Raw genomic sequence first — 17,890 nt, forward strand, 5'->3', positions numbered from 1 at the left:
GTGGGAGCACCAAGGAGACAAATTATAAATAAACATTTTCTTTTCATAGTGGATGGAGTTATCAAATGACTAAATGTCCCTCAATTAAATGCATTGAAGAGAATGCCAATTTCAGGATTCTTCAATTGACGGAAATTGGAACAACAATAGTGATTGTGATTCTGTAAGAATAACTGAATCTATGTCAGAAACATGGTAATCCTGGAGTGAAGTTATACATCCCACAACGCAGACCGAAATAAACATCTTGTTAGACGAAGGTAAACTGTGTGTGCACCTATAAGTGTCAATTTAAGTGTCCATTTAACCTTGTCAAAGTTATGCATCTGCTCCCGGTTCGTGAGCCAGGACTCAAGGTCTGGAGCACTCTGGATGACGAAGGCCTCATAGTCGGCGAACATTGTGGTGAACCTGCAAGCAAACACCTCCCTCAGCTGTACGTTGAGCTTAGCGTTCCTCAGTTCCTCCTCCTCGAACCCCGTCCTTCCCCCAAGGCCTTCTCCCCCACCCCCTATCCCCCTCAGAGCCTCAACATGGACCCCTGTCCTCTTGGTTAGAGCCTGGAGCTTTTCCAGTGTAGCATTCCCTTGGAGGAGCTCCAACATGGCTAACTGCTCTCCTTCTAGGTTCCCATTCCTCCCATCATCCTCCAACTCCCGCAGGGCCTGCTGGCTCTTCAGTCCATGTTTGCGGGTAGAGATGGACCCAGTGTTGGTGGTGGTGAAGGCAGGTGTGGAGGTCAGAGGAGTGCCTTCTACCGGGTAGATGCCAAAGCGGAGGAGGACTTCATTAAGCTCCTGGATGAACTCAGGCTTGTTGGGGAATTGGGGGAAGTCTTCAGGTAGCTCGATGCAGTGGTTGTCGATGTCCACAAAGCACAGGTTTGCCTGGTAGGAGAAAGTTATATAATAAATGTTAAACAACTACAACACAAAGATGAACTCTTTTGAGGATAAATTCAACAAATATTGAAGAAATTACATCTGTAACTAACATTATCACACAAAACAGTCCTCTGTAGCTCAGTGAGTAGAGTATGGCGTTTCCAACGCTAAGATTCTTTATTTTCACTTTAAAAAAGTGTATAACTGTAAACTTTTAATTAAATGGTTAACCTACTAAACCCCTTTGGCTTGTGTATAACCCTTTCAAAAATACGGACTGAAATTATGAAATAATCTGAGAGCGCATCTTCAGTTACTCAGTATTAGACTCAGGGTTGGCAGCAAAAAAAGGAAAAAGGAATTAAAAATAGTGGGCAGCTTGTTCTCAGAGTGTGTGTGTTGGGGCATGGGACTGGTCATGAACAGATGACCAGTCCCAAAAAACTACTGGAACAGTTTACAGGTAAGTTGAGGTAAAATAGGACTTCAGCTTTCTCTCCCAAAGTCCCAATCTAATCCTGCATTCTGCTATTCCAGCACAATGCACTCCCTCATATGAGCTCTTAAGCACTGTGACTGGGGAAACATTATTAGTATACAGGCTGGTTCTCCAGCCACAGAGACCAGTGGGACTGGGGGTGTAGATGCTGTTTTGTGTATACCTATAATTCCTGGGCTCTAACCGCGCCTGTGGATAAAGTTTACTAATGTACACTTGAAGAAATTACATTAACATAAGGACTCCCAAGTTGGTCAGTTGTCAACATCACTGTTGTGCCATTGCGACCCCATCCGCAACATACTGACAGGGCCCAGGAATCCAGCACAAGAGTGGCACAAACTGGTATGAGAGGTTTGCCCCATTGCACTATAGTGACACCTCAGGGTCGGTTGGGCAAATGGGCACCTGTAACCTTACTGGCCGTTGTTTGCCGGAGAAGCACTCTCCTGAAACATATAGGTTCTGGGATACTTAATATGAGAAGCAAAACAGCTTGGCCCGAGGTCCAGGTTCATAGCTCAAAATGTTTTGGGGTCGGTATATTACAAACATCCTGAATCGACTGTCGTTGCTCATAAATGAGCTGTAATGGATTGGATTAACTGAGGTTTATTAAAGGTATGGGAGAAGATTGGTAGGCAAATTTAAGAGATCCAGAAAACTTATTATGCAACCTGCTCTGTGATTTTACAGGCTGTATTGCTAAACACTAGGTTTTGTTGACTCAGGGTTCTTCCTTGTTAAGATTCAACTTGAAATATGAAAGGATCAAGATGAGTTAAGGACATTAAAATGATTGCATCTGTGTCCAAGGGTATTGGTTTGTGTGTATATACTCGCGTCCATGTGTATGAACACATGCCAGTATTGTTATGCAAACATGACTAATATGATTGATGTGAAATGGAAATTAGATTGCCTTAATCTACAGAGCCTGTGTTTTAAAAGAGAAGTCCACCCTTCCTTCTTTCTTCACTCCAAATGTATAACTAAAGATATTAAAACATTTTCAAGTATGGCACTCAGCAAGGGGATCAGAAAAGAACAGGGGGGGAAAACATTGTAATTTGAGAAGATGATAAAAGCAGCTCGTTGGATGTAGCACTGACTCCAATTATGTTCAGTTGAAGTTTTTTTTAATCAAATGCACCCAATATTTATCAAATGCACAGCATCATACTGAATAGTGAGATTCCTGTGACATGGCACACAACATCTACGTAGAATTAAGAAATATATATGTTTTACATAATGTAAACTAGCAGCAATTTTAAACAGCGTAGAATGGGGAATATGGTTAGAAGCATTGAATATTATAAATAAAATGTATGATATCCCTGGGAATGGTACATACAAAATCATATTTTAATGTACATTGAATGTATATGGAAAGACCTCGGAGCATTTGGAATGTTCATGTGCAATCAATATGATCATAGATCAGCGTTGCTGGTTTAGTAGTCTTATGGTCTGACAGCAAAACTGTCTGGATGTGTGTGCCCCAATGCTCCGGTAGCGCCTACCAGACAGTAGCAGTGTGAACAGACTGAAGCCTGGGTGTCTGTAGTCTTTGATGATGTTCTATGCTTTCCTTGTGTATGGTAGATGCCTTGCACAGAGAGGAGATGGCAGCCGATGACACACTGGGCAGACTTCACCACCCTCTGAAGGGACTTGCGATCTGCAGCTGCTGTACCAGGCTGTAATGCAGCCTATAAGGATGCTCTCAATGCTGCAACTGTGTAAGTTGGTGAGAATGTTTTACAGACATGCCAAATTTGAGTCTCCTCAAGAAATACAGCTCTGGAAAAAATTAAGAGACCACTCCTAATATATTTAAAATCAGCATCTCTACACGTATGGCAGCCATTCCATTCCAGTGTATGTTAAATTCCAACACAGGCACACTTCATTTTACGTAATAAGGTACTGATTAGGTGATTACCTGAACCAAATAAAATTTAATGAGGAAAGGTATAAATACCACTGCTGCGGTCATCACTATCCTCTTGTAATAGGACCAGCTGGATGGCAAAAACAGTGCAAGTAGGTAATTTGACAATAAAATTACTATTCAGCATGACAAAAGAGTTTAAACGAAAAGCTGTGAGTGAGAAAAAGAAGGGTTCAACTCTGGGTTTACTAGCAACGGGATACAGTGATTGTTGGGTTGCCTCCATCCTGAAAATTTCAAAGACGGCGATTCATAAGAACAAGGGCAAGCAACAGACATTGGGGACAACAAAGCTACAGACTGGCAGAAGGTGAAAACGAGTGTCCACTGACCGAGATGACCGTCAACTCATTCGAATGTCACTCAACAACCATTGGATGACATCATGAGACCTACAAAAAGAATGGCAAACAGCAGTTGGGGTAAAGTGCAAAGCGAGGACGGTTCAAAAAAAGCTCTTCATCAATGAGAAGCAAAGAAGACCCAGGCTGAAGTTTGCAAAAGACCATAAGGATTGGACCATAGAGGAATGGAGTAAGGTCATCTTCTCTGACAAGTAAAATGTTCAGCTTTGCCCAACACCTGGTCGTCTAATGGTTAGACAGAGACCTGGAAAGGCCTAGAAGCCAGTGTCTCGCACCCACTGTGAAATTGGGTGGAGGAACGCATGAATAAAGGTTATCCTGGAAGAAATCCTGCTTCCTTCTGCCCGATTCCAATAATAGTTTTTTCCAGTAGGACAATGATCCATGCCACACAGCCAGATCAATCAATGTGTGGATGGAGGACCACCAGATCAAGACCCTGTCATGGCCAGCCTAATTTTCAGACCTGAACCCCATTGAAAACCTCTAGAATTTGATCAATAGGAAGATGGATGGTCACAAGCCATCAAACAAAGCTGAGCTACTTGAATGTTTGTGCCAGGAGTGGCATAAAGATACCCAACAGCAATGTGACCGAATGGGGGAGAGTATGCCAAGACACATGAAAGCTGTGATTAAAAATCAGGGTTATTCCACCAAATATTAATTACTGAACTCTTCCTAAGTTAAAACATTTGTATTTTTTTGTTGAAAAATGAATATGGATTTGTCTACGTGGCATTATTTGAGGTCTGACAACACTTGAGGTCTTTCATTGATTATTTTGACCAGTTGCAAATAAATACTTGAATAATGTTGGCAGTAGTTCATAAAATAAAACAAAATGTTTAAATTTACTCAAACACATACCTATGAATAGTAAAACCAGAGAAACTGATAGCTTTGCAGTGGTCCCTTAATTTTTTCCAGAGCTGTATAGTAGTTTTTGGGCAGTTTTCACTGCCGAGTTTGCTTGCTTGGACCAAGTGAAGTCCTCTTTGACAAACACACCGAAGAACTTAAAGTCAAAGAGTTTCTCCACTTCAGCTCCATCGATGAGTATGGGGGAATGACTCCCCCACTCTGCCGCGTCCTGAAGTCCGCAAACATCTCCCGAGTCTTGCAGATGTTGAGAGAGAGGTTGTTATCCTGGCACCATGTAGCCAGGTTCTTTACCTCCTCTCTGAAAGCGTTCTCATCATTGTTGGTAATAAAACCCAGGATGGTTGGGTCGTCCACGAACTTAAGGATGACATTGGAGCTGTGTAAAATGCGTTGGATTAACAAATGGTGGCAATGGGACTGGGAAAGAGGGGAATTGGGGACATTTCGCTGGGATGTTCTTGAACATTAAGGAGTCTCATCTCAGCTCCCCAGCACACGCCACACACCAGCGGTTTCATCGCTCTTGGCTTTTGGAGGACTGGGAGGGGCACAGACACGCACAGGCTTTCCTGGTGAAATATCAGTATCAGTTCAATCTCCAGAGGAAAAGTAAGTTTCTATACAAACTCATTGGGCTGTGGAAGATAGGGTTTAAACCCTATTCAGTTGACTTCAATGAGCTTCCAATAGAGCTCCCTCTCCGATGACGGTCTGCATTTCTACATCCTGTTTGGTTTAAATAGGATCCTGTGTCCGCGAGGCTAAACAAGGACAGTCGAGGCTTGATGGCCTTGGACAGTCTGTAGTCAGCCACAATGAGCCAGTAACACACACACACACACACACCCACCCACCCACCAGTAAGTACCTCTTGAGGCAGCTCTAGTTTGGAACGGTCAGTGCCCTCCTTGGACTGCAAGCCCATCAGGTAGGGCACAGGGGCATCCAGGAAGTGTAGCAGGGATGCGGGCAGGATGGGCACGTAGACGTGCTGCCACTGGAATGGGAAGAGCAGGGTGGTGATGCCCTCTGCTACAGTCATCAACTGCTGGTAGTCTGGACAGAGGGAGGTGATGGGGGAAAAAGAGGGAAGAGATGTTTGAAGGGGCAGAGGAGGAGTGGGGTGATGGTGGAGGTAGGGAGGAGATAAAAATATATATGGAAAGTGGGGGAGGGGTGAAAGAGGAACAGAGAAAAACTTTAATCAACCAATCAAACTGAATCTTTGGAAGATCGGGGGAAGCGTAATTCGGGTTTAATGGATTCCATTTAATCCCAGTGCTATGTGTGTGAGAGGGTGTGTGTGTGTGTGTGTCTGTGTGTGTGTGAGCATCCACAGACATTGGTCTGCATTGTCTCCCCTTTCTAGTAAAGATTGGGCCAGCGTTCTCTGTCTGGGAGTTGGTATTGAGTTCAGCAGTTCCATCATTACATATGATTAAATTCATCAGACTGTAAGCCTGACTGAACTCCATAATAAAACAACTCTGCGCTATATCAATTTATCCTCTTATAGTCCGTCCCTCGAGCCCTCTCCCCATTCGTCACTCGCGCCCACAGCCTTCCTCCGTCTGCCTGCTGCTGAGGCGCAGGGGGCTCTGTGCACTTTCATTCAAAATGCATTACGCTTTTTTAGGCAGACATTAAACAGAAACCCAGACAATTGATATTCTACTAGAGAGCCAGGGAACCCAACATTTTCCTCTTATGCGAGTGTGCGTCTACCTTCCCTACAGTCTGACTGTTCACAATCATCCTGCAGTTCAAATCAAATAAACATATAGCCATCTTGCACACATACAGTTGTGCTCATAGGTTTGCATACCCTGGCAGAAATTGTTCAATATTGGCTGCTCTGATAAATTCATTTTGCCATACATTTTCACAAGATTCCCATGACTTTAGAGCACACACCCCCCAAAAACATCAATGAGCCACCACCCATGCTTCACAGTGAGGATGGTATTCTTTTCACTATTGGCCATGTTGAGCAATCTCCAAATATAGTGCTTATGGTTGTGACCATAAAGCTCTATTTTGGTCTTGTCACTCAAAATGACAGTGTCCCAGAAGCTGTGAGGCATGTCAAGGTGTTGAACAACAATGTAATAAATGTCTTCATATGACCACTATCCTTAAATAAAAGACAGTGTTTATGCGTGATCAGTCATATTTTGTATACTGTATATAGTTGTAGATGCTTATACAAACAGCACATTTTAGACTTAAAAACCCTTTGAGGAAATGTAAACAAAAATATTGGCACCTGTGAAATGTATTCAAATAATGCACAATTTCACCCAAACTGTTGAAATGTTAAATTTGTTCAGTCAAAGGTTTCAACACCCCTATGACTATTTTCCACATTTCAAGATAATTGTGAAGACATCAAAACCATGAAATAACATATCATGTAGCAACCCCCAAAACAGTTAAAAAATATTTAGTTATGTAGATTATTCAAACTAGCCACATTATGCGTTGATGTCAGCTTGGTGCACTATTTGCATTCTCTCATCCAGCTTCATGAGGTAATCAAGTGGAATGTATTTCAATTAACAGGTATGATTTGCATAGCATAGCATAGCATAGCATCATCTTCCGCTTATCCGGGGCCGGGTCGCGGGGGCAGCAGTCTAAGCAGGGATGCCCAGACTTCCCTCTCCCCAGACACTTCCTCCAGCTCTTCCGGGGGGACACCGAGGCGTTCCCAGGCCAGCCGGGAGACATAGTCCCTCCAGCGTGTCCTAGGTCTTCCCCGGGGTCTCTTCCCGGTGGGACGGGACCGGAACACCTTCCCAGGAAGGCGTTCCGGAGGCATCCGAAACAGATGCCCAAGCCACCTCAGCTGACCCCTCTCGATGTGGAGGAGCAGCGGCTCTACTCTGAGCTCCTCCCGGGTGACCGAGCTTCTCACCCTATCTCTAAGGGATCGCCCAGCCACCCTGCGGAGAAAGCTCATTTCGGCCGCCTGTATCCGGGATCTTGTCCTTTCGGTCATGACCCAAAGCTCATGACCATAGGTGAGAGTAGGAACGTAGCTTGACCGGTAAATCGAGAGCTTCGCCTTGCGGCTCAGCTCTTTCTTCACCACGACAGACCGATACATCGACCGCATTACTGCAGAAGCTGCACCGATCCGTCTGTCAATCTCCCGTTCCATCCTTCCCTCACTCGTGAACAGGACCCCTAGATACTTAAACTCCTCCACTTGAGGCAGGCACTCTCCACCAACCTGAAGTGGGCAAGCCACCCTTTTCCGACTGAGGACCATGGCCTCGGATTTGGAGGTACTGATTTTCATCCCCACTGCTTCACACTCGGCTGCAAACCGTCCAAGTGCATGCTGAAGGTCCTGGCTTGAAGGGGCCAACACGACAACATCATCCGCAAAGAGCAGAGACGAAATCGTGTGGTCCCCAAACCTGACACCCTCCGGCCCCTGGCTGCGCCTAGAAATTCTGTCCATAAAAATTATGAACAGAACCGGTGACAAAGGGCAGCCCTGCCGGAGTCCAACATGCACAGGGAACAAGTCTGACTTACTGCCGGCAATGCGGACCAAGCTCCTGCTCACCACCCACAGGAGGGACCATAAGGGGCCGGTGCAGAGAGGATCGGGCGGCAGTCGAAGGCGGGGGCCTAGACAACCCGATCCCCGGACACGGAAACTAGCTCTAGGGACGTGGAATGTGACCTCGCTGGCGGGGAAGGAGCCTGAGTTAGTGCGTGAGGTTGAGAGGTTCCGACTAGAGGTAGTCGGGATCACCTCTACGCACGGCTTGGGCTCTGGAACCACACTCCTTGAGAGAGGATGGACTCTTCACCACTCTGGAGTTGCCCATGGTGAGAGGCGGCGGGCTGGTGTGGGTTTGCTTATAGCTCCCCAGCTCTGCCGCCATGTGTTGGAGTTTACCCCGGTGAACGAGAGGGTCGTTTCCCTGCGCCTACGGGTCGGGGATAGGTCTCTCACTGTTGTTTGTGCCTACGGGCCGAACGGCAGTGCAGAGTACCCGACCTTCTTGGAGTCTCTGGGAGGGGTGCTGGAAAGTGCTCCGACTGGGGACTCTATCGTTCTACTGGGGGACTTCAACGCCCACGTGGGCAACGACAGTGACACCTGGAGGGGCGTGATTGGGAGGAACGGCCCCCCTGATCTGAACCCGAGCGGTGTTCAGTTATTGGACTTCTGTGCTAGTCACAGTTTGTCCATAACGAACACCATGTTCAAGCATAAGGGTGTCCATCAGTGCACGTGGTACCAGGACACCCTAGGCCGTAGGTCGATGATCGACTTTGTCGTCGTTTCATCTGACCTGCGGCCGTATGTCTTGGACACTCGGGTGAAGAGAGGGGTGGAGCTGTCAACTGATCACCACCTGGTGGTGAGTTGGATCCGAGGGCGGGGGAGGAAGCTGGACAGACTCGGCAGACCCAAGCGTACTGTAAGGGTCTGCTGGGAACGTCTGGCCGAGTCTCCTGTCAGAGAGATCTTTAATTCCCACCTCCGGCAAAGCTTCGACTGGATCCCGAGGGAGGCTGGAGATATTGAGTCTGAATGGACCATGTTCTCCACCTCCATTGTCGAAGCGGCCGCTCGGAGCTGTGGCCGTAAGGTCTCTGGTGCCTGTCGAGGCGGCAATCCCCGAACCCGGTGGTGGACACCGGATGTAAGGGATGCCGTCAAGCTGAAGAAGGAGTCCTATCAGGCTTGGTTGGCTTGTGGGACTTCTGAGGCAGCTGACGGGTACCGGCAGGCCAAGCGGACTGCAGCCCGGGTGGTTGTGGAGGCAAAAACTCGAGCCAGGGAGGAGTTTGGTGAGGCCATGGAGAAGGACTATCGGCTAGCCTCGAAGAGATTCTGGCATACCGTCCAGCGCCTCAGGAGAGGGAAACAGTGCCCTACCAACGCTGTTTACAGTGGAGGTGGGCAGCTGTTGACCTCAACTGGGGATGTCGTTGGGCGGTGGAAGGAGTACTTCAAGGATCTCCTCAATCCTGCCGTCACGTCTTCCATTGAGGAAGCAGAGGCTGAGGGCTCAGAGGTGGACTCGTCCATCACCCGGGCTGAAGTCACTGAGTTAGTCAAGAAACTCCTCGGTGGCAAGGCACCGGGGGTGGATGAGATCCGCCCTGAGTACCTCAAGTCTCTGGATGTTGTGGGGCTGTCTGGGTTGACACGCCTCTGCAGAAGCTCGGTCACCCGGGTGAGAAGCTCGGTCACCCGGGAGGAGTTCAGAGTAGAGCCGCTGCTCCTCCACATCGAGAGGGGTCAGCTGAGGTGGCTTGGGCATCTGTTCCGGATGCCTCCTGAACGCCTTCCCGGGAAGGTGTTCCGGGCCCGTCCCACAGGGAGGAGACCCCGGGGAAGACCTAGGACACGCTGGAGGGACTATGTCTCCCGGCTGGCCTGGGAACGCCTCGGTATCCCCCCGGAAGAGCTAGAGGAAGTGTCTAGGGAGAGGGAAGTCTGGGCATCTCTGCATAGACTGATTGTGAATGAAAGGAGACAACAAGTGCTTAGGATATGAGGGAACTCCAAGGCTGGTGGAAAAGCATTCCAGGTGACTATCTCTTGAATACCAAATGTTCAAAACTGTCATCAAAGCAAAAGGAGGCTACTTCTGACTAAAATCTGTTATAGTCAAAGAAATGTATACTACTTGTGTAATGAACCTATTATAAGCAAAATGCATTGGATAAGGGGCCCTTACAGTAGGTGTTGAATGTTTACTGTCCTAGCTCTACACAATACAAGAGTACAGAGCAAGGTCCCACCCTGGCTACTATTCTCTGTTCCTGAAACCAATGCATGGTTATTGTGTGTTAAACAAACAGCAGTTAAAAGGAACTACAGCTGAGTAATTCTCCACTTTAGAGTCTTTTTTGCTATGTTTTTCATGTGATACGAACCCTACTAATAACACACTGTTGTGTATGACGTATAAAAACCTTGCCATAAATCATTTCTTAACTGTGTTGATGTGCGAACGTGTGGCCAATAACAAATTTAGTGTGAGCCCATTAGCCACTCTCAATGCCTCTAATTCTTAATTTTGAGGCCTCCTTGGTTACAAACAAGTAGGCATTAGAACTGAATGCAATGCTGAAAAAGGACATAATTTACCCCTCCTGCTGTTGTGCCTCCCATGGAGTTAGAAGGGGGTCTTTTGTGAAAAGGGGGATGTGTTCATGTGGTAAATTGGCATCTGGAGTGGTGAATATTAAGATATTTATGAGAAAAATATGAATAAAGACATCTGATCGAGGAGTGTAGATACAAAGCCAAGACTTTCACCACAGGACCACTAACATGGAACAGGAGTCATTTTGAATCCCAGGGATAGTGAGGTACTCAGTTATGGTGTATTTACCATTAGATCTTAGAGCAAAAAAACAAGACAAAGGGGAAATACTGGGAGATGAAGCACAGAGGAAGTGTGGGAGAGAAAAAGCAAGAAAGTGAGAACACGTGGGTGAAACTGAAAGATGCAACCAAAAGAATAATCTGAGAGTTGCTGACTAAACTTGCTAGCTGGAAGGCACACCCACACACTCTTATAATAAAGCACAGATGCTGTATAAAACAAATACTGCCTGAGCCAAAATCCTGAAATTGCCTAAAATACTCAAATATTAAGGGGAAAGCTGGATTTGGCTGCAGACAGATTGGGACTCATTCATTATTTTATTAGGCATAAAATAAAGCTTCACAGAAAACTCAAATTCCAATTCCTTTTAATTGCACAAACTATACACATTTTGCCCATAAGCATCTATTTTATTATATCAACACTCCCAATAACTTTACTGGTAACTACTTGCAAATGCCAGCAGCAGAAACTATCAAAAAATATGTCCCATATAGCTCAGTTGGTAGTGTGGCACTTTCAATGCTAAGGTCTGCTAAATGCTGTAAATACTAGTAAAATAAAAAAGAAGGTCCATTGCTTGAACATGCCTTTTTGGAATTACCGGTGGGAAACTAGTCTCTCTTTAAATCACACAAGAATAAAACCACAGCAAAGTTCAATAACGACACAAGAATGAGGCAACCCATTTTAAGTATCAACAAGTTAAGGGATTTTAACCTGATAATGCTCTGTGACGCAAAAAAAAGAAAGATTTTTAGTGATGATTATCCATGGGGCATTACCCATGCCTCAGCAATCTTTCATTCCTCTCTTAGCCGCTGTTATGATAGCATTATCTGAACAAATCATTATCAATGTATGAATATGAGTAAACTGTGTCTCAACAGGCTTCATTAACACCTACGAAGTTGTGCTGATTTGACACTAGCCCCATCTAATTTAATAGTCCGCTTCACCCGACAGATTTAGGAACAAAGTTTCCACTGATATGAAAAATATCAAAGCAACCTGCAAATGTTCATGGGGTGGGGCAATGTAGAGAAAAAATTGTTAATAATAATATTCTGTGAGAACAGTCATAACATTTAGGGCCTTTACACTTTTAAACCAACATCCAACCCTGCATTACAATGGAGGGTTCTGTGCATTGAATAATATTGATAAGTAGAAAAACGCATTGCATTGTCTGCAAACATCCCAGACAGACAGAGTAGACCACAATGCCGCATTAGGGTCAAGTGAAAAATGCTAGGCTGACAAAAAGTATTAGATCTGCATCTGTGTTTCAATGCAGGTGTTAGTTGTCAAAGGACATGGCTGAATATTCATAGCGAAACTGTGACTCGACAGTTGGACTTATCCATATCAGATAGGATCTCAGAAGAGAAGAGAAAAGCTCATGATGATGCAAAACTAGCTAAAACCAGCTGTTAACCAAGCCCAGGGGGGAGGAGGTGGTACAGGTGGACAAGAGGCTCTATAAGACCATTATTTTCATAACAGCAATACAAGGGCATTTTTTTTATAGAATCTCATAAACCGCAGCCAAAGCAGTGTTTACTCTCCCGTGGCCAAAAAGATAATAAATGCAAGCACCATTTAGCGTGTTTCAGCATTAAGCTGAGTAGCCAGATTGCAGTTTTTCCAAAAGGACACAAATCCAACTCAAGTCCATAGCGGTAAACAATATTACATTTATGTTTTTTCCTCTTCACTAGAATCCTCATGTGGCCAAATGGAAACATCTTTCACATAAACTAAACTCAAAACCATGTGTACCAAATGTAATCACACTTAACATTGGTCATTTGATACTATAGAATTAGTATTTGAAGCATTTTTCACAAATTCGGAATTGCAAAAAAAAACATTAGGCCAGACTTAATGGGTCTCAATTGCAAATATATTCTTTGGGAGGAGATGGACTTAGACACCTCTTTTCAAGATTTTATTTTAAACGGGTTGAGCATGGTGAGCTTGCAAATGTGGGAAACCACCATAGCGCCACCATATGGATGATAAAAAAAATCTTTAGTCATTATGGTTGTATCATCTTTTTTAACACAAGTTGAATCATAATATCATTATCCTTATAGAAGATGTGTCTATGTATGTACAAAACCACGCCCCTGCACATGTTAATCTGTCAATGGCGGCCATGTTGTTCAACATAATGGTCTGATTGATATAACTTTTCAAGACCATCGTCCATAGATGCCGAATATCAAAGTGCGTGAAGATCGGACATTTGGTGCCAGAGGAGTTCATCTTTTAGTGTTTTTCACAAATTCAAAATGGCCGTCAAACCATTAAAGCAAAGTTAATGAGTCCCAATTGCAAATATGTTGCTTGTGAACTAATCTACCTCCTTTCATGGCTATATCTCAAATGGGGAGAGCATGGTGACCTCGCTCATGTGAAAAACCTCAGTAGCGTCACTGTGTGGTTGATTAATTAAATAATTTTCCATCCATTTCTTTTGATTACCTCTGTTTTACATTGAAGGGTACCCCCAAAAGTTTGTTTTTAACCATTGACAGACCTCCACGATATTCTGCAAATTTTATTGATGATTTTGCTAAACTACTCTGTTATATCAGTTGATTATAACTTGTTTATTATTACAGGGGATTTTTACATCCACATAGATAATAGTACAGACAATAATGCCAAATAACTTGTTGCACTACTTGACACTTATCTCACTCAACATGTGAAAGCGCTTACACACACTCAAGGCCAACTTCTAGATCTGGTTATATCAAAAGGTCTCAGTATTTCCTGGTTAAAGACATGGCCCTGTCTGATAATTTCTGTGTCTTGTTTGAATCACTTATCACCCCGAATGTTCCAGTAAACTCTGTTTCTGTTAAGAAAAGGTACATTAATGAGAGTACCTACGCTCAGTTTATGGAAGCCATAGCTATCTCTCCAACAATAAGTGCTGAGTCAGCAGCTTGTAATCTTTGATAATTTAATGCCAAAATATTGAATGTCATGGATCGTGTGGCACCGGTAAAGGTAAAGAAAACTATAAGCAAACAAAAAACACCATGTAGAACCACCATGATGGTAAGTGCCCTGAAAAGAGAATGTAGGAATGTAAGTGGAGGAAAACTAAACTTCAAATTCACTATGACATCTATAAACAAAGCCTTGGTAGCTTTGTTTATAGATGTAACAATGAGTTACGCAGGGCCAGACAGCAACATATATCGGGAATAATCCACAAGAGTATCAATAATACCCTCACTCTATTTGTCATGGTTGACAAACTTACAAACCCAATAAAGCAGATAGCGTCAGAACTCATGTCCACTGTTAAATATAATTAATTTGTGTTTCTTTAGTGAAAAATGTTTAAGTATTAGACAGAACATCAGAACTACGCAGTCTAACAAGGACACTGTACCATCCCTACAACCACCAAGACATAACTTGGTTATTATGTCGCAATTTAATACAATAGATCAAAAATCCCTAGAAGAAACAGTTCGACATCTTAAAGCTTCTAAATGTTGTCTTGACACACTGCCATCAGAAATGTTTACTTTTCTTTTTACTCTATAACAATGGACCTGCAGCAAATTGTTAATAGCTCTCTGCAATCAAGCATTTTCCCAACATCTCTAAAAACAGCTGCCATTAAGCCCCTATTAAAAAAAGAGAACACTGGATGCATCTATAATGAACAACTATAGACCTGTATCAAATCTCCCTTTTATAGCCAAGATCATTGAGACGGTTGACTTCAGTCAACTCAACAATTTTGTGACCTCAAGCGGTCTCTTAGACAAATTTGAGTCAGGCTTCCGACCTCACCACAGTACTGAAACAGCCCTAATTAAAGTTTTAAATCATATATAGTTGAATACTGATTCAGATAAAATAACAGTTCTAGTTCTATTAGATCTCAGTGCAGGATTTTACATTGTAGATCATAGAACACTTATAGATAGGCTGGAAAATTGGGTAGGACTCTCTGGGACAGTCCTTGATTGGTTCCGATCTTATCTAGATGGCCAGAGTTACTTTGTCACCATTGGTAATCATGAATCTGATATGTCGGCCATGACATGCGGAGTTCCCCAGGGATCAGTTCTTGGAAAGCTTCTGTTCAATCTCTATATGTTACCTCTGGGCCAAACTCTACAGAACAACAACATGAACTATCATAGCTATGCCGATGATACTCAAATATATATGGCTCTCGAACTGTATGACAACAGCTCAATACACTCTGTGTCACTATACAGAGCACATAAATACCTGGATGAAACAAAATTGTATACAATTAAACCAAGGATTATTGTGTTTGGCAACAAAAATAAAAGTAAAGACCTGGATTCTCTGGCCCTTAAAACCAGGGATCAAGTGCGTAATCTTGGTGTTCTGATAGACCTCACATTTAACAGTCATATCAAATTGGTCACCAAAACAGCATTCTATCATCCAAAATATATAGCAAGAATCAAAGGCCTGGTTGCCCAAAAAGACCAAGAGAAGCTCATCCATGCTTTTATCTCTAGTAGGTTTGACTACTCTAATTGTAATGGCCTCTTAACTGGACTCCCCAAAAAGACTGTAAAACATCTGCAGCTCATTCAGAATGCAGCTACCAGAATGTTAACAAGGACCAAGAGAACAGAGCACATCAATCCGGTTCTTAAATCTTTGCATTGGCTTCCAGTCAGTTACAGAATAGATTTCAAAGTGGTGGTTTTAGTTTATAAATCTCTGAATGGTTTAGGACCCGAATACATTTCTGATATGTTTGCATAATATAAGCCGAACAGGGCTCTTAGATCCATGAACACAGGTCAGCTATTAGAGCCCAGAGTCCAAACTAAACATGGAGAAGCTGCGTTTAGCAGTTATACTGTACACAAATGGAATAAACTACCAGAAGATCTTAGACGTGCACCAAACGTACACATTTTTAAATCCAGGTTAAAAACATTTATTTTTCACATGCCTATGACTGAGCTCTTAAACTTAACCACACTGTTCAGCCTTATAGCTTTCTATGTATTTATCACTTAAACTTAAGTGCACTGATTAATCTTACAGCGTTTATAGCTATGTTTTTATTTAGTTTTATTCTATTTAAATTTTCTTATTTTATGCTGTATTTTATTTCTCTCTTTTTGATTCATTTTGTTATTAAATGTATATTTTGCTATCTTTTACCAAACATAATGCAAGGTCTGGTGCTATCAGAGGAATACCCTCTGTGTAAATGTAACAATCTGCGGATGACAGATAATGCAAGTTCTTGTGCTGCTGTTTAGACATCGATGTAGGGTATTTTTTCACAAAAGGACTTACGAGTTGATCCAAGCACTGGAGCGTGAGGATTGAGATACCTGGTTAGTACAGTAAACAGTTATGGTAACTGTAATTCACTGAGGATGAATATAAAATGCATGTACAGACATGGCATAAATGTCCCCCTGGAGAGATCCAAGTAACCCATTGATGCAATGATTATCTCACATAGGGACTGACAGGTTCATCCTAGCATTTGAATGCGAACATTGAGATACTGGGGTGTTGAAGTTCATGCAGTCCCCCTGGAGACAGCTGAGCTAGATAACTGTAACAATATGAATGTTATAACCCCATTGTATTTTGTATTTTTATGTTCACTGTAAAGCACACTGAATTGCTTCTATGTATGAATTGTGCTATATAAATAAACTTGCTTGCTTGCTAATCTCATGGGAATTAGCAAAAAACACCCTTTTTTCCGTAATAATAACAATAATAAACCACGTCCCTCGCACATGTGCATTGGTCAACAGCATCCATGTTTCTTGACATAATGGTCTGAATTATATAACTTTTGAAAACCATGGTCCCTAGATGCCAAATATCAAAGTATGTGAAGATGCCAGAGGAGGAAATTTGAGTGTTTTTCAAATAATCCAAAACGGCGGACTTTATGGGTCCCAATGGCAAAAATGTTCATCATGAGGAGATACACCTATGTACCAATTTTCAAGACACTAGGTCACAAGGGGTGTGCGTGGTGAGCTTGCAAAAAGTGTTGATACTGTTGGAGAGGGTAATTAGCATAAATTAGCATACACGACATAGCTAATAAAAGTGTTACCAATGACCAATCTCGTGTCTGTAGCCCGAAAAGTTCAAAATATACAGCCTAGTAGTTAATAAAAACGAATTACGCTACTTAGCATATGTAAAATCGATAACAGTTTCTTAATTTGCAGTAGGGGTATCTTAAACGTGTAAAATAAAGTTGGTTTCATGTCTGTAGCACGAACGGTTCAACAGAAAAAGCATAATAGATAATGTTGATTACGCAAATTGCATATGTAAAATAAATTAACGTGTTATAATATGAACAGGGGATTACTAAACTGGTAAAGCAAAGTTGGTTTCATGTCTGTACCTTGAACAGTTTCAAAGATACAGTATAATAGTTCATTAACGCTAATTACGCTAAATAGCCCTAACCCTAAAATCAATAAAGGTTTCATTATATGAACTGGGGATAGCCTAAACTGGTGAAACAATGTCAGTTTTGTGTCTGTTGCTCGAGCGGTTCAAAAGTTACTGCCTAGTAGTTAATTTACGCTAATTACGCAAATTTGCATATGTAAAATCAAACAACTTTTCCTAATTTGAAGGAGGGATAGCCCAAACTGGTAAAACATAAGTTGCTTTCGTGTCTGTAGCTTGAACGGTTCAAGAGCTATAGTGTAATAGTTCATTCTCGCTAATTAGCATATGTAAAATCAAGTAACCTTTCATAAATTGCAGTGGGTATAGCCTAAACGTGTGAGACAGAGTTGTCTTCGTGTCTGTAGCATAAACCATTCAAAAGATACAACCTAATAGCTAATTAACGGTAAATACGCTAATTAGCATACATACAATCATTAAAGGTTTCATTATATGAA

At 42.9% G+C, this 17,890-nt stretch overlaps 1 protein-coding gene across 11 annotated transcripts in view; it reads right to left on the reverse strand.

Annotated features, from left to right (window-relative positions):
* dennd5b (DENN/MADD domain containing 5B) overlaps positions 1–17,890 on the reverse strand; it is a 119,470-nt gene that overhangs the window by 33,185 nt on the left and 68,395 nt on the right. For all 11 annotated transcript variants that reach the window (XM_029116954.2, XM_029116952.2, XM_029116953.2 and 8 more), the window contains 2 exons: positions 5,459–5,646; positions 309–887 (listed from right to left, as the gene is read on the reverse strand). In XM_029116954.2, coding sequence (XP_028972787.2) covers positions 309–887; positions 5,459–5,646 — 767 coding nt within the window. The remainder of the gene's footprint in view (positions 1–308; positions 888–5,458; positions 5,647–17,890) is intronic.

This window comes from Esox lucius, chromosome 23 (genome assembly GCF_011004845.1).
Source record: "Esox lucius isolate fEsoLuc1 chromosome 23, fEsoLuc1.pri, whole genome shotgun sequence".
Lineage (NCBI taxonomy): Eukaryota > Metazoa > Chordata > Actinopteri > Esociformes > Esocidae > Esox > Esox lucius.